General features: G+C 43.8%; 1 protein-coding gene across 1 annotated transcript in view; it reads right to left on the bottom strand.

Annotated features, from left to right (window-relative positions):
- Nucleotides 1–24654, bottom strand: part of TOGARAM1 (TOG array regulator of axonemal microtubules 1) — a 778500-nt gene that overhangs the window by 323316 nt on the left and 430530 nt on the right. Inside the window, exons 11-12 of the mRNA XM_078659754.1 lie at nucleotides 20514–20646; nucleotides 5666–5794 (exon numbers count right to left, since the gene is read on the bottom strand). Coding sequence (XP_078515880.1) covers nucleotides 5666–5794; nucleotides 20514–20646 — 262 coding nt within the window. The remainder of the gene's footprint in view (nucleotides 1–5665; nucleotides 5795–20513; nucleotides 20647–24654) is intronic.

Genomic DNA, 24654 nt, shown 5'->3' with positions numbered 1-24654 from the left:
ACAACCATTGAAAATGCAATAGGCCTCGCCTTTTATTAAGTTAAAGACATTTGCTTTGCTAAACAATACCATTAGCTAAGCAAATGACTAACTTAATCAAAGGCGAGACCTATTGCATTTTCAATGCTTGTTGACATGGTCAGCCACACTTTTTGCCTGGTATTTGATGTGATTTCGACTGGAAGTGCCCTGGGTTCCTGCAAACCAGTTCCCCAGTGCCAGATCTCTTTCTCAAAAGCTGTGCAATTGTACCTCAATTGGCAATACCTTAAACACTCCCTATAAGTCCCTAGTAAGTGGTACCCATGGCACATTGGACAAGGAGGCTAAACAAGGTCCTTGATGGCTGAAGCACAAATTGTACCACCCTAAAGGGCCCCTCACCAAACACGTACAGACTACAAAAATGGAAACATGACATGGCCCGCATCCCTTTATATTAATGCACACAAAGAATCAAAGGGAGAGGTCCTAATGAGAGACAGTACTGCTCCCTCTCTGAATATAAAATCACTAGAAGTACATTAAAAAAAAAACACAAAAAGACAGAAAGGAAAAACAAGAGAGGGAGAATTCCTGAGATGGTGTAGCAATACTTCTGGAGCCAAGAAATTATGCACCCTATTCAAAGGGGAGAGACTTTTTTAGGACAAGAACCCTCAAACACCCACGGGTGACATGCTTCAATATAGGGTTCCCTCCTCACACCGGGCCCGCAAGGTCCCTGGTGTGGGCTACAGCTTTTCTGAACTAGAAGAGGAGCGGAGGTGTTTTGAGGAAGGGCGGTGAGGGGCAGAGGGCAAAAAAAGGGGAGAAGTTGCAAAGGGATTAAAACTGTATCTAGGAGACCAAATGTCTTTATTATGCGTTTTTTTAGGACAGGATTAAAAAGGAGAGGACTAGGGGTTATCAGCAAATATAACCCTAATTTAAGTAAACATGTTTCTGCCTATCAGCAACCCAAGCCCGGGTTCAGAGGCATTCTTCAGGACTAAAGGTAAGTCACTATGCATTCAATTTAATTAAATAACATTCAAATTGGTATAAATGTATACTGACCACGACGTAGCTGTAGCCAGAAAATGTAAACAATGGCACAGGAAGTGGTCATATATGAGGCGTAGTGACCTGAGGGGTAAGTAGCCCATTGGCTACTAACCTACACTCCCCTAACGCCCCAAAATTTTGTATTTAGGGGAGCCCCAGGCACCAGAAAATCAGAACTTGCTGACCCGAAAGAAGAAGATGGACATGAAGAGTCGAAAAGAGCAGAAGAGAAGATCTTGCAACTAACTTGGCGACAATTGTACTAAAAGATTACTTGTCCTGCAGCTGCTGTATCTCCAAAGCCTGGGAGACCTGCCAGCACTTCACCCAGGAACCAAGAACTTCCATCAAATAGAGTAACTGCTCCCCTACATCCTGCAGGCACCAAAGACTAAGCTGTGATGCTCCAAGACCGCGAAAAACAGATGCCGAAAAGCACCACGGCACCCGAGCCGCCTAGTCCGAGCTGAAGTGAGCCAACTGTGTCAGCGTGATCCGCAAACCCTTCAGACTCGAAGCCCACCTTGGGTTTCCCCACTGCGGACTTCCTGATACCGCCTGCAATCTCTGTGTGCGGGCTTTCTCAACCGCGACCGCTCCCAGTGGCAAAGACCAGACGCCTAAGGACATCTCTGCACCAGTCTTCCCTGGCCCGTGTTGAAGAGAACCAAAGGTGTCCCCACGTCCCGAGCATTGAAAGGCCTGAGCCCCCTGTTGGATCAGCCTGACTGGCCTTGCAGTAAGAACCTACAGCCTCTTTCCCTGCAGACTGATCACCATTGACTAATACTGGGCACCCAAAGCTGTACAGCACCCCTGTACATGGCCGCTAAAGTGCCGCTGGAAGTGACTTGCTGGTGCTGTCTTGGACCTTGGCCCATTCTCACCTTAAATCCAGGAGATTGGTCTCGTAGGTCGCTGTAATGTACCTGAATGCTGCATTTGTTTTTCCTCCCATAGGATAACACTGCAGCTTCTTGAAAATGCACTGCTGACTTTTTCAAACAAAGTATTTCTCTTGCAAAACTTACTTACCTGATCATATTGATTCCGGTGCCTGAACATATATAAAGATACGTGCTATTTTGATAAGTTGGTGTCTCTCTCCTTATTGAGTTGTGTGCATCATTTATTGACTGTGTGTATTTCCAGATGTGTAACACTCCTCCCTGATAAGGCTAAGGATGCTCAGCCACACTACCCCCTAGAAGAGCCCATTGGGATTGCTAGAGCAAAGCCCTGTCCACTCATAAGGGAACCCCAGGACTCTGCACAATATACCTCATTTTGGTATATCATATAAAGAGCTAGCTTCCTACAGTGTTAATGGCAAACAAATGTGTTATGTGAATCTTATGTGATTCGTACCAGACTGGGACTAGACGCCAGCTAGTGAATTTGTGGCGTGGAGCCCTATCCAAACTTTAAAAGAATTGGAGAATGCACAACCTCAAGGCTGTGGTACTGCCTCTTAAATTATGCCGTAAAATATCCAACATTTTAAGATCCCTACAGTCACTAGACGAGCACAGGTTCTGCTTGAGCATTTCAATGTAACATCCATTATCTTCCATCAAGCCAAAATCAGATACAGGTCCTACTTAACCCAACGTTCCACGTTTGTATGTTCTTTCAATCCTAAAACAGGAAGCAGACCAAAAAATATTCTCCCTTTTATGATACCAGATCTGAGCTTAACAAGAGAACATGCTAGGGTCATGATGGGAATCTTAATTTGGTTTCATCCCGGCTCAAGTTCCCCACTCACTTTTCAAGGACACAAGATCTCTAGAACCCACATTCTATTTCCTTTTGCACCCTACCACTGGTAAACGTTGGTAGAAACTTTGAGTTCGTAGGGTGTTCCGTTTACCATCAACTTAATATATTAGTGATAAACCTCTTTTATGGAGAGGAAGCCATAGACTCCTGTCAGGTTGAGTGTAACCATACAGCAGCCTGCTTTCAAAAGGGGCTTGGCATCCTGCAGGATTACCATTTTCAAGTGAGTGGATATTGTGCAGAACTTTGGTAGCTCTAAGGTCAAAGACTGGACATAAAGTTTTGTCCTTTCTGGGGGATCTGAAAGTACAAAGAGCATTGTATTGTATTTGCACTTTTTCTGCAAATAGCACGCTTCTCCGGAACCCATAAATGATTAGTGGTGAATTAGTATAGTAAAGAAATAAAGGAATTTGAGTGGTGGATATGTTAGTCAGTTATTTGGATTGAGAAGGATACTGGTGAAAAAGAAGAGGGAATAGGTTTGACTATATATAGCACTTGCTACCCCTGATGGGGTGTTGAAGCACTTTTTCAGCAAGTAGAATGCTACTCTGGAACCCATAAAGGATTAGTGGTGAATTAGCAAAATGAAAAACTAAAGTAATTTGAGTGGTGGATATGTTAGTCTACACACATTGTCCTCGTCATTTTGCCCGCTCTATCTCAAGTGCACTCTTTAATGGGAGTGTGTGAAAGTCTTACATTAATAGTTTGTGGTGGTCTTAGTTTCTTTTGTGAGAGTGGGGCAGGTGATTTGGAGGAATACTTTGAAATTCCAAGCAGTAGCTTCAGGTGATGGTGGCTAAAAGCCCACTGAGCTGAGATAATGATTTCTCAGTGGGGTAGGTATAACCACAACCCTCCCTGTACAAGTGTTGAGTGATAAGGGTGGAATGGAAGGAAGATCACTGTTTGTTGGTAATGCTGCACCTCTGGCCCAGGAGTGGCCATTGCAGTGAACGTCTCATTGGGAATATTGACCCAGCTTGACTTAGTGTTGACCTTGACAAGATTGCTGTCGCTGATACAGAGGTCACTGGAGTTCTGGGCCCAGCTTTCAATTTTCAGCAGGTTATAGAGCAGACTTTGTCCTTATTTTCTCCACCATCTAAAGAGCCTTCTTGAGTATCCATTCTGTAATGTCAAAATGTCTTTCTGTTGGTTGGTAGCAGTTGATCTGCAGAGGGGTCATCATCTGATCCAGGGCAGGCAGTGGATTGGAGATATCTGCTGTGCTGGGTAGGTGAATATGTTTCTTTTCTTTGGGCTAGGGAACACTCCGAACTCATCCAAAATGCCCTTCTAAAGATGAGAATGCACTTCTTATGGAGTGCCTATGTAGACAAAGGGGGTCATGTGTCAATATTAGCTCTGTTAAGGTTGATATAAATTGCCCTCTGCCTAGCATTACACTACACTGACTGAATAGTCTTACTGTCCTCCTGCTGTGGCTCCTGTGTGTTGGTCATTTAACACCTACTCAGTTTCAAAGCTGACATGACTTCGGTACCAGAGGCAGACTGGAATCCTCTCAGCTATTAGACAACTGGCCTAGAAATCGAGATTCCTCAGGCATCAAGGTGCTTTTAGGTGTTGAATTATTTGTAACACCGTGGGCAGCACCAACTAGCAAGACTTCTTAAGTGGAGGTCCTTTGGTCACAAGAGTCCGCTTTTAGGTCTGTTTCTTGCCATGCAGCAAATATTCCTTTCAAGGTTGATCCATGCGGGGGCAAGAGGGCATGACAGCTGGGATTGAGGTATTAAGTCTGAAATCAGAGGTCTGTTCCCAGGCCTGGACGCAGGTTTATTGAGGATGATGCAGATACTTGGTCTATGGAATCAGAGTTTTCAGGGGACACAGAAATTGAGCTCTGCTTTTCCTGGGCCTATGGAATATCAGAGCGCCCCCACCAGCCACGGCCACACACAGTTAAACACAATGGACAGGGTTTCTATAGATACCTACTGCTGCAAAACTGCATAGTATGCCCATCTTCTGTCTCATCTGTGTTAAATAGCTCTTTTGCAATGGAAAGGATGGCACACTGAACCAAAGCTTTTGTTTTGGTCCCTCAGTAGAAAAGTTACAGACAAGATGCTGGTCTGACTACAGAACCTTTCTACTGCAAGAGGGGATTCAGGTTGATGCCATAAAGTTTCATTTAGGGAATGCCAACGGTTGACAGTGACTATCCATTTTTATATAGGCTAAAAAGACAAAAGTATATTTGGGGCCAAACAATAGTTGACCAGCCACAAATTCTAGAAGTCACAAAATTTTCCAGACAAGCTGCTGTGCAAATATGAGGTTTCATTTTCCACCCCATTAACTTACAGCACATTCAAATTTAGAATCAGCCAGGAGAGGAGGCAGAGAAGCCACCTTTGAAACGAACATGAATGAGATGCAAATAAGGAGCCACAAAGTTGAAGGGCAAGCAAAACAAGGGGGCAATGGAAAGGGGGAAAGAGAGTAAGGGGTCAACCCCTCCCATTTAATAGGAAAAGAGAATATTTGTGCAGGTAAAATGTAAATTGCTATGTTAAGGAATGAATCACTTAGCCACTCATATTTTCCCTGTAAATGTATTTGTTCATCTGATTTTTAATGTGACATTTAAACCGATAAACGCATAAGACTACATAAATGTCTCCATATTTAGTTAAATAGAACATCCTGATAAAACAATACCCACATTTCTCTCACAAAGTTATGTGATACACAGCAACACTACTGTAAAAAGCTTTGTAGCAGATAGAACATTTTCATGTAACAATGTAGCGTCATGAACTTCACTGCATATTCACCTTGAGTTACTATAGAGGCATACCTGAATTTGGCAATATGGTTGATTTCATGCTTGCAGCTCGTTTTAATGGAGGTGTACTGTAAGAGGCATTTCCTAAACCCAAGGACTGATGTTTTGATTTCATTATTACATCTCCGCTGACAATTAAACCTGAGAGAAAAAAAAAAGATGGACAAACTAAAACACTCAAACTCAATATAAAAATATCTCATTACACTACTAATCTATCCTAAATAGGGCAACAAAACATGTCCTGCTTTACCATTAACTGGGGTTGGACTTTACATTCTTTAAAACTAACGTCATTAGTTCTCTTAAAAAGCATATGCTTACTACTTTCTATCATCGGTATCAATAAAACCCCCAGAGAAATGAGATACTTCAACTAGACCATGTAAAGTAGCGATTGATGCATAATAGATTTAGATTTGAATATCTAGGGGTCACTCTAAATGAGAATATGTCTTGGGGTCATCATCAAACAAAATCCCAACTTAAACTGCCCAACTGGCGGGAGGAATCATTAGCCTTATAAACAAAAATAAATCCACTATTAAGGCGATTGGTCCCCCATTAGAGATATATAGAGTGCACGCTAGGGGAGCAGTCATGTATGGAGGTGAACTCTGGGGCCACATGTGTAAACGTGAGATGGTGGCAACTGAGAATAAATTTATTAGGCAGCTTCTATCACTTCCCCCTAGTACTCCCTTGCTGCCGATGAGGCTTGATCTGGGACTGAGGCCACTCGAAGACCTGGGTGCCAGGCCCTTAACTTTTTGGCGCAGGGTCTGGACCACACCAGAGCTAGTGAATTATAGGTCCGAGCTACAGGAAATCCTGACCTACCCGAATGCGGGGAAAATCCCCTGGTTCCAATACATAAAAAATGAGTTTGGGCGTCTGGGATTAGCTACTTGGTGGTCTGACACCGTGATAGCTTGCCCTACGGTCTCTCGGAAGCAACTGCTTGCACTGTACCACGAAAGCAAATTCGCGGCAATCAGACAAGGCACACAGTCCGGCACTCTGACTGATTCTTTTTTAAAGACTAAGGATATTTATAAGTTGGAGGGAGTATTAGATGCCATATTTCCAAACATTACCAGGAAATTGTACCTACAGTGGAGGTATGGAAGCCTACCAATTCGAGCCTATACTAGTAAATGGACTGAGCCCTCCCTGAGTCATTGTCCTGGGTGTAATCATGAGCAGGAATCAGAGCTGCATATATTGTTTTTTTGCTGAGCTTATGCGCAGGCAAGGAGGCACTGGATCGTACCGGCCTGTAAAAACTTGGGTTTTACCCATTGTTTGCAGGCGTATAGGGTTTTTAAAACAGATCTTTCAGGTATGATCGTGTTTGCCATAGCTAAATATTTGGACATTTTTTGGCAGAAGACAAGACGCTTACTAACTAGGGCTGTAGAATAAATGTTAAATTAAAAAAAATTTTAACATGTAATCAACATTTTAATAATTTTATCTCTTGTGAGCTAATTAAAACTGCACGTACGATGTTATGTCCATAGAAATTACGTTGCTGATTTAATGAGCCCTGATTGATTGCCCATGATGTAACGCATTGTTTTATTTGTATAAAGGTGTGTTTTTATCTTTTATGGCAAATGCTGCCGAAATAAAGATTGTTGATGATAATGATTTAGATTTCAACTTGTTACTAATATTTACCTTTCATAAGGTTAGTCTGTTGTGTGTAAAAACGGCATTGGAATATGTATTGATTTTTTGGAGAGGTCACAACTGTTTAACACCATAATAAAATTAAAGATTCATTGTTCTTTGCTTATGTCAATTACTTTTAATTTCAAATGTGTTTTATTGATTTTAAGAGCAGAAACAGGCATCATAGTACAATAGAAAGGCGGCAGGCATAGAAGGCAAACGAGACAGACGGGCACGTCTTCTCTGTAAATCGAACAGTAGGTTAGGTACATATGCCAAATCAGAGGTCTAGTGCCAAGGCTGCAAATGGTAGGCGTAGTGAGAGAACAAAACTGTAGGAACAGAACCCAGGAACCCACCCCTACCCCTAACTCCCCCCACCCTTACCACCCCAACCAGTGTGCCGTACTAGTGAAACAATCACGGAAACATTCACATATTGAGTACTGCAATTACCTATGGGATCACGGAGGGTCATGTGTAGCCTCTGTAAGTCGCAGTAAGCTGAAGTATCTGGGGCATATGATCTCATTAAACTCCTTGGACAGGAGGGAGAGCAGCGGTGACCGGACCTTCTGAAACGCAGCCGTGGTATGTGTAAGTGTGGCCTGAATACGTTCCATCCCTAAGGTAAACCAGAGTTTATGCAGCCATCCTGTGTGAGTAGGCATGGTGGTTGAATTCCAGAGTGACAGAACATGTTGTGTTGCAACCTGCATGGCAATACCCATTTGACGACCCCGGGGGGATTTCAGGGGAAAAGTGAGGGCGTTAGGTAGGCCCAGGATGGTGTAAGCTGGAAATCTCTGGATTTCAGTATCAAAGGTAGAGTCAATGTCATCCAGGACCGCCTTCCAATAGTCTTGGACTTCACAGCAGTCCCAGAGGAAATGAGTCAAGGTGCCCCGTTCCCCGCATCCCCTCCAGCACAACGCGCTACGGGTTGGGTTTCCCCTATTGAGCCGGACCTGAGTGAGATGCCAGTACATGGCCAGTTTCACTGCCGCTTCCCTACCTGCGGTGTTGCGTGTGGTGTGAGAGGCTCTGTAGTATATGTAGCTCCATTCTCTGGACGTCAGGGCCCTCCCCAGCTCCGCCTCCCAGCGCTTCGGACCCGCTGTTTTGCCCAGGATGGCGGGGGATGTGAGCATTTTGTAGAGGTCCGAAATAAGATGCCGATCTGAGTCTTTTGTCACCAGCCACTTCTCGAAGTCCGTCATACGTCTACCAACTAGGGGGGCGTAGTCCGGGTGTGTGAGCCAATGCCGAATTTGAAAATATTGGAAAAGGTGGGGGGAGACTACGTCCTAGCCCTGTGCTATATCCTAGAGGGGGAGAAAGCCCTGTAAATCAAAAAAGAGGCCGGCGGAGCGGCAACTGGTGCCACGCCATTGCAAGAAGGCGTGAGGGTCAGTGCCCGGCGGGAACTCGGGTTGTCCAAAATGGGGGTGAGTGGGGAGGGGAAGGTCGTCAACCGTCTCTTGACTGCAACCGCGTCCCAAACCTGCATGATGGTGCGAGTGATGGGTGACCTCAAGAGGTATCGCGGCCTGTGCTGCCGGAGGAGGAACGGAACTTTCAACAGGGGTGTCCGGGCCATCGCCCTGTCTTGAAATAGCCACCGCTTCTCGGATTCCGGCCTATACTATTCCACCAGATAGCAGAGTTGGGAGGCCTGGAAGTATTGCAGAAGGTTGGGGACCCCAAGACCCCCCGCATCCGCGCTCCAGTATGCTAGCCGTTTGTGTAAGCGTGACCGCTTTCCCTCCCAGATGAAATGGTGGAGAGCGGCTTGTAGGTTCGCAATGACGCCAGCCGGAGGTATTACCGGGAGGGTCTGAAAAATTTACAGAATTTTTGGTATAGCCGATATCTTCACCGCCGCGACGCGCCCCAGCAGGGAAAGGGTTTGCTTGGACCAGCGCATAAGGTCGGTCCGGATCCGGGAGGTGAGGGCCGCATAGTTGAGAGCCACCGTCGACTCTGTAGAGGACGTGAGAGTAACACCCAGGTATGGGAGTTGTGTGGTCGACGGTAAGCCTCCCCCGTAGGCGGCCGCGTTCATTCGTGGGTGGGCATTTTTGCCAGTGGCAGTATCAGGTATTTCCCCCTGTTGATTTTGAAGCCGGAGCCAGCTCCAAAGGACTCCAGTTCCCCCAGAAAGGCGGGGATAGAGCAGTCCGGGCGGTCGAGAGCGGCTACGATGTCGTCGGCGTAAAGGCCGATCGCATGAGGTTCTCGGCCGAAGGTGATGCCGTGGATATCAGGGTTATCACGGATCTTTTGCGCAAGGGGCTCCACGTATAAAGCGAACAGGAGAGGCGGCACCCCTGTCTCATACCGCGCTGGATTTCAAAAGGACTCGATCAGAGGCCACCCAGGCGGACCCGAGCCCGAGGACGGTGGTAACACCTCCCGATCCAGGACTGAAAGCGGTCCCCCAGCCGAAAGCGCGCCAAGACTCGTTGTAAATAGGTCCAGTCGACTCGGTCAAACTCTTTTTCAGCGTCAATGGCCAGCAGCGCAGAGTCCGAGTTTTGGAAGTGGGCCTTGTTGACCAAATGGAGTGTCCGTTTGGTGTTATCGCTGCATTGGCGATTCGGAACAAAGCCCAACTGGTCGGGCTCTAAGATCCCAGGCAGACACGGATCAAGACGCGCAGCCAATACCCCCGTAAAGAGTTTCAGGTCCAGGTTGAGCAAGGAGATAGGGCGGAACGCAGAGCAGTGCGTGGGTTTCTTACCCGGTTTAGGCAGCACCACTATTTCGGCCGCCAGCATGTCAATTACTTTTGACAGATTCACTGCCTAACATTTCAAAGCAGGTTGATTTAGGGTTAAGAGGTAGTTTCCATTTCTGCAAGAGACTGTGAACATGTGAATTGTTTTTACTTACAGGCTAAGTAACCTAATGACGTTCCGGACCGCGGCGACTAATACCCGTTACCTCCCATCCAGCACTGCCTTCGACCCAACCCAGTCCTGATGATGATCCCGATTAATGTGGATCGAAACGCCGTCGACCTTCCAGCGCGATCATAGGCGCGTTAAACAAAGTGGTTCACGAACAGTACACTGAACTGAAGTAGAAACAAACTCCTTAAGTTACCTGGAACCACATTGTGCTAATTACTCACTGTATATTTATGCACCAGTCACTTTGCGCCGCCCACGCTGATCACATGGTCACCTGCGTCGCTACCTTGGTCTTCACTCACACACCTCGAGCACCACGTGCAATTTGGGTCGTTTTCAATTGTATTATTTGTATATTGCAGTGCTGTCACAACTGCCAATTGCCTTTCTTTTCCCTTTTCCCTAATGTTTATATAAATGATGCCATGAGCACATGCTCTAATCATATAGTCTCCTTGCTTCCTTGTGGATAATGTTGTACTCATATCCTCACTAATTGCCTTTGAATAATACCAGTTGGGATACCATATGTTCTTATCACATTATACCCCAATCCCAACACTTTTGATGGGTTTTTGCTCCTGTTGTTGAAAGAACAAACATACTGTGGCTTTATTGTCTCTGATCCTGTATTTAATCCTGTGCACAAAGCAATTATTTGTAACAGTTACTCTTAGAAAAGCAATTGTGCAACCTAACTGTTGAATTGGGCAATTTTGATGAAAATTAGAAATTTATCTGAACAATGTATTTGACACAAAGACTTCGCGGGATACAGTAAGAGCACCCGTAAAAAGCAATATGAACAAATCTGTAGCATACTGAAGATAGGAAGGAAGAAGTTGCCTGGAAACCACTGAAACATAGGCTGTTGGCAGAACACACAGCAGGATGGAATATCCTAACTTCTAAGATGTTCAAGCCAACTGGAAGACCTAAGTTGCAGCCAGATCAGTCAGGGCAGAGATTGGGGAAACCTGCAAAAGAAGGGTGAAGAACTGTTCTCCTCTATACACAGAGAAACAGGAATTCTGAATATATAATACAGAAACCATTCAAGTTAGAGCGGGGAAAGAGCCAAAACACAGACAAGGGACAGGTATGGCGCATAAAGATGGGGAATAACAATTTGAATAAAAACATATCCCAAGTAAATCTTTCAAAGAGATCAATATTTCACGAGAAAAAATAAACCCAAAGAACCTTTGAGCTTAAAAAGCCATATCTTGGAATGCATTGCTCCCATTTCCCTTCCTGATTTCATTCAAATATCAGTCGGAGGACAGATAAATACACAGCAAGTTACCTACAACCTCTTTGGGCCGGCAACCACAACAAATGCTATGAACGACCTGTAAAAGGACATTAATATGTTTAGAGCATAGGGTGGCTGGTCATCGCAAATAACGTTAATCGTGATGCATGTATGTCCCTAGTTAAGCACAGCTGCGCTAGGTGAGTCCATTCAGCACAACCATCGGTTTGAGGGAGTGCCTGGCCCCGTTCAGTCCCTGGCATGGCAACTAGCACTTTATGCCAAGTGCGTTGCATTGCTTAGTGTTTGTTGGTCCCTATGGTCAGGGTAGCGTTGAAATATAAAACTAACAAAATTAATCAAACATAGTCTATACAGGACCTAGCATGATATACGGTGTTGGGTGCCCAGCAACGTTCCAGTGTCCGGCATGAGGAGGGGGTGGGGGCAGGCATTAACTGCGCTTCGTGTATTCCATGGAGGCTAAGGGGGCCGCAGAGTCTGTTTTAAAGGCCCTCTGACTACTTCAATATGCTCTTTGTAAGAGCTCCGTTCAGAGGGTCATGGGGCACGCAGGGGTTACTGGGCCCAACCGAGCTGGTTGAGGCCGTTTATTCCCGATATCCCGAGGCCCCCCCTACTATGTTTATTTATTTATTTTTGGAATTTTTATTGCGCATACAAATACCCGAAGGTGTCTCGGCGCATGTGTGGACTCGCAGGACCAGAACAACAAAATTCATTGGTTAAACAGCCATGTCTTTAAAAGCCTACGAAAACTCATCAAGTTAGGGGCGTTTTTGATAGTAGGTGGCAGAAGATTCCAGAGTTTTGGCGCAGCAACTAGAAAGCGTCTATCTCCCCAAGTTGCCGTTCTTGTACGGGGTACCAGTAGGAGGCCAGTGTTAGAGGATCTCAGCAATCTTTTAGGGGTGTATAGCCTGCTCAAATTGGTCAAGGCCCTCTTTCTGCACCCGACTCAATTGGTAACGAAGTGCGAGCAGTCAAGGCTCCCTTGGAGGTAAGAGTAGATACAGACTAGTGAATACAACTCATAACGTGCACGCAACGCACACATAAATCAATGTCCAGTCAAATACTTATTTTGTATAAAAGAAATATTTTAATTCCAATTCTACAAATACAAAGGTAAACGACATTCAACAAGCAATAATACAGTCCCTTTGAGGTAGGCATCCTCCGGGCTACTAAGTTCCCACGTACCAAGAGTGCTGCTATTCCCGTCACATGCAGTAGCATGCAGGGAATATAAACTACTAGGCCCTGTTCACAAGGTTTAATCTTCTTGGATTCAGTCAATAAGGATTAGTCACTTAGAGTTCAAGTAGGGTTGCAAAAACCAAAGGTGGTATATTCCCCCCAGGGCCTAATCGGCCCAGTTTGCAGCTTACCCTCTCCGGCAGCACGAACCCCAGCAGCGGGGCAGTGCAGTCCTGGCCCGGATCGACAAAGTCGCGCTGCACGCATTCACACGTGCAGCTTCTGGAAGGCACTGGCTCTCTCTCCTGAGCCTGGCTTACTAGCGTCCTGACGATCAGAGTTGCTCTGACTCCAGCCACGTGCAGTAAGTCTTGTTCTTCCTCGCTCTGGAATGGGGCAGTCTCCTTGATCCGGCGCGACTCAGACAGCGTCTCCTCTGTCCTCGGACACAAAGCCTCCCTCATTTTGGTTGTAGCAGCAATTTGGGTCACAGACAACGAACTAGACATCCAGCCTCAGCGCTTCGAGTAGCCCCTCCTGCCTTACAGGGTCACTGCAATGAACCTCACTGTCTGGTCACACTGGCCTCAGTTTACCTTCTCCGCGGCCCCTCCTGACACAGGTAGGCGAGGCATCTTCCCCCACACATGGGCGACGGCCCGATCGATGCAAAACAGTTTCTTAGCCCCTGGTGGGCATCCTGGCATATGGGGTCGCCAGCCTTCACAAAGCTGCACATGAGCAACAGCCTGATTGATGCAGCAATGTGCTGGGTGTATGGTGCCCCCTCCTGGCATACGGGGTCACCAATATTTACAAAGTGGCAGGCGGGCAACGGCATGATTGATGCAGCACAGTTCCTCACACCTCGCACAGGAGCTCCAAACGTCTGGGCTCCCATCTGCATCTTGCTTCCAAAGGACACAAAAGTCAACAATGTTGGGTAACAATTTAATTCTTAGCACTTTAAGGGCTTGAGGAACAAGTCCTTCACAAAACACATGAACATTGGAGAGCTGCAGAGCCAGACATATACAATCTTTAGTTTCTAGCACTTCTATCCCTCTTTACCTATGTGTGATACTGACCTCAGATTTTTGAGGATTCGCATTGAATCCCTAACTGTTGTAATCAGTTTTTCCTCTGCCTATATACGTCAAACCGTAGACCACCACAGAGTGTCAGAGGGAGGGTTGGGGAGAGGGCAATAGCTGTGTTATACTACATAAGGAGTAAAATGTATGCATCTAACAAACCATAGAGCACCCACAGGTTGACTGTTCCTCAACAGTTCAGTTTGCACTGGCCTCCAATGCTTGAACCCAGGAGCTGTCCAAACCAGAGGAAAGTCCCACTTAAGAAGGGAAGGTGACAACAGTGAATGATATGTGGTAACAAAGCTGAAACATACCACCTGGTTACAAACATTTAACACAAAGGCGTGGATTCAAGAGGGGGTTAGTTCTACAGTGCTTCTGATGTAACCACAACACATATTCCAGAGGATAGGGAGTTGAGCTTTTTCAGCCAGTACCAAAGACTTTGTATGATGGTGATCAACCAGTCAAGCGTGGAATGTAGCAGACATACACACAACACATGTAAAATAGGGGCATGGGACAGTCTGGAGTGGGGTGGAATATAATCTATTCCCTGTGGTTACCACTCAACCATCATCCTCGGATTCCGGTGACACTCAAACCAAAGGCACTCTGGGGGCCTTTATAAAGAGGGATCCTTCCTCCCCTCCTTTCCTGTCCTTGGGTTACAAAAGGAATATTCAACACACGTTTCTATGTTTCCAACTAAGGGGGGCTTGTAAATGTGCATTCCCTACATTTCCTGGGAAACTAGAACCTTTCAGGATGATGGAAAGGCTGCTAGATGCTATAACAATCAGACATTTAATATCTGGCCTATATCGCGCAGTTCCAGAGTGTATGCCAGGAGAGGAATGTTCTTGTCGTCTGGGTTGGGAGGGTGGAAACTAGGCCTCACTTTGCCAGAGGAAATGTGGAAATTCTGTTGCACACAAACCGGTATCTTCTCCTCCAGTAGTAGGCTACGGAACATACACTACAAATGTTTCAGCACACATATTACACCAGTATGGTGTTTTAGGGAGTGGAGCATTGGCACTGCTGTTAGCAAAATGAAAGGTGTCCTGCTGTTGGGGCAGAGGGCGATCCCCAAATGGCTAGATGTCATGGTCTTTGGAACCATATGCACCCTCTTCTAGACCTAGAGACACCCAGGGCACCCTCAAGATGTACGTACTTACTTTAAGCACACAGTTGATTAACAGCATATGGACCTTGCCAGACACTGTGCAGGTGCTGAGTCAGACTTCCAGTCTCTTGTGATAATGCATGGATGTACTTATAGCATTTTAGCCTCCACTCAATACTGTTGCCCAGCACTCTGCCATATAGTACATGACATGATAACATGCTTATTGAAATCACCTTGGTTTATAAAATACACTTTCAAAGTATACAAAGGGCATGTAAGGGACTGGATCCCTTTCACACATTTCCATTCAAGTGAGAGGGTCTTGGTATAATAGTGTATAATAGTGCTTTTATTTTTGAATATATGCTGCTTTGTTAAGTGATACTAAAACTTCAATAAAAAAAGAAGCTCGGGGTCTAGCTAGGCAGCGGGAATTTACATATGGGAGACCTAGTCCTCCTTCACAATGTGATTTGTACCATGTTTCTTTTACTATTTTAAGAGACACAGCCCACACAAAAGACAATTGTTCAAGTGAATATCATTCAGGGGGTTCTTTGGGCAAGATAATTGGCAATGATTCTGCTGTGTATGCAGGCAATTGTGCCAAATCAGAACATTTCCAATCTCCCCCGTTCTAAAGGTCTTTGAATAGAACATCTAGCAAAGATGGGTTTTAGTGGTGTAATTGTCACTAGTTTTATCTGGGATGTGGCCCCAGATACCTGAGCATTCCCAGAGTCTGATTGCAGTCAGGATCACTTAATGTAGTTTTGTACTCTTGTGACAAACCCACCACTTCAATACACACAGATTTATTATGATTCCTTTGAAAGCCTAATGCCTTGGAGAAGTTACAGTTCTTCAGGAAGAGAGCAGGGATAGATTGATTTTAAGCTGTTAAAAACACATCCGCAAAAATAACTATTTAATTATGTTGATAGCTCATTCTAATGCCCACAGTGTCACAGGGTTAGTGTTCATATTAGCTCTCAGAGGTTGCAGGGCAACCTCAAAAACTCAACTAGGCAGCCCTCTCTAGTCCCTCTTGATAGTACGTCTGATGCTAAGAGCTCTTCTGTAATTTTACTGTTGCAGGAGTACAAAGAGGATGTAGGTAGTGATATTTGGTCCAAGGTTGGTTTTATGAATAGTTTGTGTAACTAATTGCTATTCAATATTATTGAATGCCTTTTCAGTGTCAAGCAACAAGTGAAGTATTTGTTCTTCGTAGTGTTCGACTACCTCTAAAAGATGACTGCCAGGAATATGTTATCATCGATATAACTGTTTGACATATAAGTCTCGCAGTTGGTCTTACATCTACCAATCTTGTGATTAAGATTTTCGTAAAAAACATAAATTCATGTCATATTTGTAAAGGCAATAGGCCTACAGGACTCACACGACAGAGTAGTTCCTTGGTTTCAACAATAATGGGAGTGTAAACTTAAACATTGAGTTAGTTACCGTTTTGCAGGATAGAAAGTAGTTGACAACCTTTGGAAAAGAACAGCTCAAAGTTCTTGCTAGGTCTTGTACAAAGAAGGCGTAGAGCCATTGGGTCCTGGTGCCTTATTCACGAGTAGGCTTTTAATGGCTTACTTGATTTCCATAGTTGCGGTTTGTACTTCTAAGGCATCTATGACTTCTAGTGCAATGGGAGGTAAACTAAAATCCCAACAATACTGTGACATGTATTATCCACAACCCTAAGAATTGTACAATGTGGAATTGTGTACTTGTGAAAGACCTTCTGGATGTTGGCTGTGGTAGTGTTTTTGGCAACAAAGTAGGCAAGTATTTTTCAGAAGTTGAAGCAGGTTTGTTGTTTTCTACTCAAATAAGTTTAAGAGGTCGAATAATATTTTATGTGCCCACTCTCTCACTAGTTCATCCCATAGCCTGCACAGCTGCAGTATATCTAACATTGCAGTGCCAATCAGGATACATTATTTTCTAGATAGACCTTTTATCCCTAACAAGTTTCAGAAGTCAGGCTGCGTGCAATAGTCCCCTTAATACTGCTTTGGCAGAGTCTTGTATCATGCCCACGCTAAGTCACCAATCTTGTCTTCCCATTAAACACTTATTTCTAATGTTTCTGGGAATATAGCTCATAGAGACACATTTCTGAAGGCTATCACATTCATTGACCATAGCAGAGGAGCCACTGATGCAATTTCCACAGGGAGCGGGGAGTGGTCTGACATAACCATGTGATTATACAGTAGAGTTGACATTGTTCCCAGAGAAAAATACCAGCCATTAGTTCACATTTTAAGATTCGGTAGAGGCTCAGACCAGATAAGAAAACAGTACTTTATGTAAAACTCCATATTCATTTTTTGACATGGCCTTTCTGACTTTGTTTACTAAATTATCAGAAAGGGATCATTAAAGCAGTTCCAGAACACATTTTGAAGTGCTTTCCTTTTATATTTACTGTTTAAAAGTATGTAAAGGTAAGGGGAAGAAATAATACCTTGTTTGTGATTTGTGAATAACAATGTATAGTCCATTTTCTGCTTTCTGTTGAGACTTCCTAACCCAAATACTTGAATCTATGCACTAATGATGGTTGAGGGCTGGGAAGGAGCACTGGGAACAGACCAACATAGAATATTTTGTTCCCTTCATTGGGCCATATAAAAAAAAAATTAAAGCCTTCACTCCAAAATGCCTCTACAGACCACACCCTGCATTCCATATTGTCATATTTCTTCTCCAGCGCAAAGGGAAATCCTTTTTTAAACTAAATGGTCACTTTTTTTTTGTTGGGCTCACTAGAATGAAATTGTTAAGATAACCAGTAAGAATGCAGGTGTGGTACTGCTACCTTTTATTTCAGGTACCATTGACATATTACCACTTTCAGTGAGCCATTCATTTCAATAGTGTCTTCCTCTTAAGAGGGGAGTTAAAGGGGCCATCTGATAAATGTCCCAATGCATCTCCAAACCCAACAGACATCATCAAACAAAGGAACATTCTAGAAAGTTTTCTGTTGATGATCGTTAGTGGTGAAGGACTGAGTAAAGAGAAGTTTTCTTTTCTCTTCACTGTATAGCTCTTTTAAGGCAATGGACATTCAAAGTAGTGAGTTTAATGGACTTCAATCAAAGCATGAGATGGCACCAGGAAATAATACCAGAAGCACATCTTCAGGAGGCATTACAGCATTACCATATACCTTTTGTGTCAACACAGTATAAAATGGTCCAAGGTACCTGGAAGGATGCCGCAGGGCAGAACAACAGCATACTAGAGACACAAACAAGTGTACAAGAACAATAAGCATAAAATAACCACAACAAATAACAAAAAATATTGTTGGTGGCTTGAAAATATGCTGCTGTAATACCATGTAGCAGCTCAGCAAGAAAATCTCTAGCGTGGCATATTCACCCAGCATAACAAGCATTGGCACAGCCAATAGGCTTCACCTGAGCTATTGCCGTGGCAAACTTTTGTAGCCACACTGTTAAGCAGAGTGAATGCTTTGCTGTGTGGCTAAAACCAATTTTTAAAAGTGCTATGATGTAGCCAGAGCCAACGCATTTTTAAAAAATTTATTTGCGCTGAATGCATCATAGTCCTTTATGTAACTAGTATTTTTAGCTATGCTGCACTATACAAATCAATGCCCATGCTGCACAGCAGGAACAAAAGGCAACAGCAGAGTCAGTAGTCTCAAAGGTGAGACCTATTGGCTTTGCCAATGCTTGCTAAGTCTCAGTACTACACCCCTGTGATTCTGAGCAAGTCAGTTAATTTCCTCATGTGTAAAAAAGAAAAAAAGATGACATCTGGCAAAAAATTGTATCACATGAAGAAAGCAATTGCGCATATATACATGTCTTAGCGAAATTACATTTGGAAGCAGATAACACGTTTTGTCACAAGAAAAGCAGATGACATCTGTTGTCACAAACATGCATTTCAAAGAAGATATGGACTTCTTTGAAGTGTGTGTGGCATAGTACAACATAGCTACAAATGGCAAGAGGTTCAAAGGACGACAGGGCAGAAGAAAAAGTAAAAGTAATACCTCAATCACAGCGCAAGAACAGCAACCAAGCTGAAACTATCAGTACAGGTCCATGCACCAGCCGAAAGAAAAGACAGTGAAGCAAGCACGGGCACGCCAATTAGAAGGCAGCAAATAGGAGGGACAATGAATCTAACAAATGTTATGAAATGCCCGGGCTGGAAGCCCCTTCCATACAATTTCTATTCCAAGCAAGAGCACATGCGCTGTCGCAGGAGAGACCTATAAGCTATTTAGGGCACATGACTTGTGTTGAACATATACACAAATGATTTCGCTCCTTAACCTGAAAAAGTTGTAGTCTGGTGAGGTCATCCATCATCGGCTTTTTGTGTATTTGAAACACTGAGGAGACCCAACTGCAGATAGTGGATCTTCTTCTCAAAGAGATCAGTCTGCCATTTGAAAAGCTACTTTCACTTTCTGCTTTGGCCACGAGGCATCTTTGTAAGCAGGGAATTGGTAGTCTTAATGGCACCTGAAGTTGTTACAACTTTTTTGTTTTTAAGCCATATCATCAGATCTCCAGACCACATATGTTTTTACCTCCCATTTCGAATTTTGATGTGCATGCTGAGCTCTCTAAGGGCTAAATGTAGGTAATTCTATTTTACCACTTCTTAAATACCGAATTTTACCGATTCGGTATTTAAGAAGTGGTAAAATAGAGGGGGGGGGGGGGGATGTAGGTATTTCTGAATCGGTAAATACGGAATCGTTAAGATTCGGTATTTACCGATTCTGTAAATACCGATTCGGTAATGCCCATTTATTCCTATGGGCACTGAAGCCCATAGGAATCAATGGGCAATACCGAATCGGTATTTACCGATTCGGTAAATACCGATTCCAGCAAGGGTGCAGGGGGTGTCACTTTGACACCCTCTAGCACCCCAAATACAGGCATGTGCGCCATGTGGCACACAGACATGCCCTAAGGGCATGTCTGTGTGTCACATGGCATAGGTGTGCATGCACAGATGTGCATGCACACCTGAATTCGGTATTTTACCACACAATAGGATTGTGTGGTAAAATACCGAATTCTGAAGGCCTGTAGCACTGTAAACAGTGCTACCTACATCTTGGATTTACCGAATCGGTAAAATTACCGATTCGGTTTTTTACAGATTCGGTAAATTTATCGATTCGGTAAATTTACCGAATCTGTAAAATGATGCCCCTACATCACAAATACCCATTTACCGGTCGGTAACGGCCGAAATCGGCCGTTACCGGTCGGTAAATGGCCTCCTACATCTGGCCCTAAATATCAAATCAAACCTAATAACCTGATTAGATTTGAAACTACTACTTGCAACAACAAATTGGGGGAAAAGTTATAACAAACTACAAGCGAAGCATCAAAATGGTAACTTGTGAAGCAGACCCTTACATCTATGAGAGATTTTAATAAACATTCAAAAATATTTTTTGACAATCTTAATTCAAAGAACACTTCACAATTTCTTGAAAATATGTGACAAAATAAAGTAGGGTAGGCATTACCTTCTGTGGCTATTTGTTCCTTTTCATTATTCTTAGCATTATCATGGTTGTCGGCTGCCACAAGATCCATATTGCCCTGCTCTTTATTTTGTCTCATCTTATCCCGAGCTGATCTGGAAACGGTGACCTTCACCTGCACAAAAATTAGTGTGTTCATGTCATGTTATTTTCTATTCTAAAATCAAAAATCAGCAATGTTGCAGAACTCATTGTATATTTATTTAAACGTAAAACCCAGATAAAGATAAAAATCTTCAGAGGACCATAATTACAGTACACAAAACAATCTATGGCCGATACTGCTCTATGTAAAAATTGACAAGTGAGAATTATCCAGAATTGATTTATTTTAAGAACAGCCAAGAAATACATAAGTATATCATATTTTCTAGATCAAAATATGTTATTGAATTTGAGCTTGAATCAAAAGAACAAATAAAAAAGAACACCAAAACAGGTACACACAATTGTACATCAATATAATAATTAAGCTATTACAAAACAAATGGTGAGATAATATAACAGTCAAGCAATAAAGTACCTATACATTTTCAAATGCAATAATGTTAATAAAAGTAAAAGGAAGCTGAAAAGGGAATAAAGTGAAACATTACAAGTATAACTTACTAGGGCTACTAAACTGAAATCTGTCGATCTAAACATGATACTATTATATATTGTTATCAGAAATAAATAATCAGAAATAAAAAATCCATATAATTATCAATAGGCTTCCAAAAGAAATGATAGAGTATTGTGAGTGACAAACGACAAAGTCAATTTAGCTCCTCTTCTGGTAAATATGATCCAGGACCACCATGTATGCACCGATAACAATGACACATTTTTCCAATTGGTAGTAATTGTAGGAAAGTAGTATCTGCCTCTTATGGTTACCCCCACTTTCTTTTGATGTCACACTGTTTTTGGCCTAGTCCTACTGAGATCCTGCTATCTAGGACCCCAGTCTATGTGCTTTCTCCCTTAAATTGCAATGCATGTACTTTAGGTACACTCCAGCTTGGATTCTGGGGTACCCTTATCAGTCCCTAGTAAATGGTACCCCATGTACCCAGGACATAGGTACCCCAGAGGCCTCCCATGGGCTGAAGCTTGTATTATACCACCCCTGAGAGGCCATTCAAATTGACACGACCAGCCTGCTACAGCAGACTGTGTAAGCTGGTGCTTGCACCACTTACTTAAGAAATAGGTTTACTATATCTATTTAAATCACTACACTTAAATATCTATCAGTCACCCCTGTGGCAGGCCTTAACAATCCTGAAGGCAGGGTGCTGGGTTTTATGTGAGAGGGTGCCCCTGCATGAGCAGAGCCCCTCTGCAGCCTTGGGAGACCATTCTCTGGGGTTGTCTGTGATGCAGCCAGACATAGTTATTTAAGTGCATTATAACCTCGCGGTAATGCTAACTTTAAATAGCTGCTTAAAAACATGTCGTATTTGGTGTCAAACACCTTGGAATCATACCTCCACACCGGTATGATTCCACCCTTCCAAAGGGACATATGTGGGTCACCGGTCTACCCGGTACCAGCTTTCTCGACCTGGGCAGCACAAAATGGATGCTGCCAGTCACAGACACGATTCTGCTCGCCTGCTGCTGAGCCAAGCTCGCGCAGCGGAAGGTATGGCAATGGGCATCCTGTCACAGGGAGGAGTAACCACCTCCCAGACAGGATTTAGTGTATTGGGGCTGGGTGGGAGCACTCTCTGAGTGCCAGAAAGACTGAACTGGGGGCACATTTGGTGTCCCTGTGCATAGTCCAGCTCAAACCAGTTCTGGGAGCCATTTGCTCCTGCTCTGGCGCGAAACTGGACAAAGGAAATGAGTGTAGCCACCCCTCTGTCCTGCCCCTCCCCTAGGAGGGTTCACAGAATCTTTCCAACCCCTTCCCATGGGTATTACATGGGTTACCTAACTACAGGACTTTAGATTTTACCTGGACAAGATTCTGCTAAGAAGAAACCAGATACTTTGACTGCCTGCACGACGCTGGAAGACTTAAGAATCTCCCTTGGAGTAAAGGAGTTACTCCCCTGCAAAAGCAGGCACCTAAACGCATCTGACTGGTTTGCTTCTCCCGAGCTTCTGAGGACTCTCAAGATTTCAGCAACACAGGTGGTGGGTTCCCAAAGGTCCCTGAGGTCGATCTGACCAGTATCCCTTGTGGGGACTGTGCAACCCGAACCCCTGTGAACCGCGTACATTTGCAGTTGCATATGCTTAGTGACGATTCCTGAGCCTGTGCATTGGACTTCGTGTAGTCCCGACCCCGAGCAGTATGTACACTGAAGATTTCCGGCTTCCACTCTCCGAGTGTCCTGTGGGCTGGTACTTTGCAAACTTGCTTGAGGTCTCCTCGCGATCCCTGGTCCGTTGGCCTGTGGGCCCTGGCAAGGGTCACCCTGTTTGTTCTAGGGCTTACCTGGTTGCTCCAACCGTGCCCTGTCTTTCCATTGCTTGGAGAGTCCCCTAGACCTTGCTGGTCCATTCCGTAACCTGTTTTTTCAGACTGTGTGGGGTGCATTTGCCAAGGCTTGTTGGTGCTCCATCCAGACATCGACCCCTCAGCACTCGACATCCTTCGTGGGACAGCTCACCTCCGGATCCTGGTCGTCCTGGACATCACCTGGTCCCTTTGGCTGCAGAGTCAAGCAACCCTTCTTCTCACCTGAAGCACACAACATCGGTGGGCATTTGACTACTGAGCCCCTGGTCGCCTGAAGTGACCCAGACTCTGTCCCCTCTGCTTTCAGGTTCCTCTCACCTCGAATCCAGACTTGGATTTCACCGGACACTCTTCGCCTTCCTGGCAGCAGTACTTTTTTGCAGCTCTCCATTGAAAACAATGAAGGTTTCCGACACCACTTGACCCCTATGCACCCGGCTCCTCTGGGATAGGTAACACAGGTACCTCAGTACTCACTGGTGGGTTGACCTTAGAACCTCCTATGTTCCAAAGGGTTAGCTTGAAGTCCTTGTAAAGTGTCCTTGAGGTCCCAGCGATTCTACGTGCTCTAGGCACTGTGTCTAGTGAAGTCGTAGCTGTTATAACATTTCTTTTACTATAGTGCACTAGTTTAGTGCCCTAGTTTAGTTTTGTGCCCTAGTCTCGTATAGAGACTAGTAGAGAGTGTGATATTAGTAAATAAATATTTTTATATAAGCACTGTGTGGTTCTCCTTTCATTTAGTCATTTAGGAGGTGATATTCTGGTAAAACAAGCTGCGTTACATTCCTTCAAGATTAAGACTGAAGGCTGCTCTCCACAGCTACCACTAGGATAGCTTTCAAAAAAGTTATCTTTGACCTCATATCATAAGGGTCACGTGGACTGGTACAGCGTGCCCTCTTTAAATAGTGGACAGCATATACCAGGCAACCTTCTCACAGTAATTGTTTTAAAGCTACAGCAATTAAAAATCTAAAAGGTTGCTATTTATAACAGACAGCTTTGCTTTAGGTAACGATTATTTATAAATGACTGTCATATGACTGGGCGTCTATGATATCCTTCAAATCTCATTCCAAAATGTAACAGCAGTAGCACACTCAAAGCATATGACGCAGTCTCTGCATTCTGACTACAATTCCAACAATTAGAAGAATCTGAAAGTTTTGCATTAAATAACCTTAAAGGTGTCCATAAACAGTTAAATAACATAAAGGAATTTGTTTGATATAGAGAGATAGGCAACCATCCAGAGATATTATTCAGCCAAATGTTCTTCCATGTGTCTTGAGATAATGATAACTCTAATGCTGTACTCCAAACGACAACAGAATGTTAATATTGTTAATTTCTACATCTGAAACATTCTTTAGAGAAAAATTATTTGGGAATGAATCCAGGATTGAATTGCACAAGAGTTCAAATTTATACACATGTAATGGGTGCAATGTACATTTTTTCTGCAATTCATCAAAGGTCAAAAAAGGATTATTATGATAAATATCTTTCAAATACAAAAGAGCAGCCTTGAACCAGGATTGACAAAATTTAGGGTGTCAATGGTTTTATCGCAGGATTATACCATAATGATAAACTTATGGTAAGTGAAATAGAGGATTGGGAATTAAATCTAAATCTTGTAATACTAATTTTGTAGACTTCAGT

Source organism: Lissotriton helveticus, chromosome 9 (assembly GCF_964261635.1).
Source record: "Lissotriton helveticus chromosome 9, aLisHel1.1, whole genome shotgun sequence".
NCBI lineage: Eukaryota > Metazoa > Chordata > Amphibia > Caudata > Salamandridae > Lissotriton > Lissotriton helveticus.
Note: the sequence above shows the minus strand (reverse complement) of the source record. Positions and strands in the feature narration are given on the sequence as shown.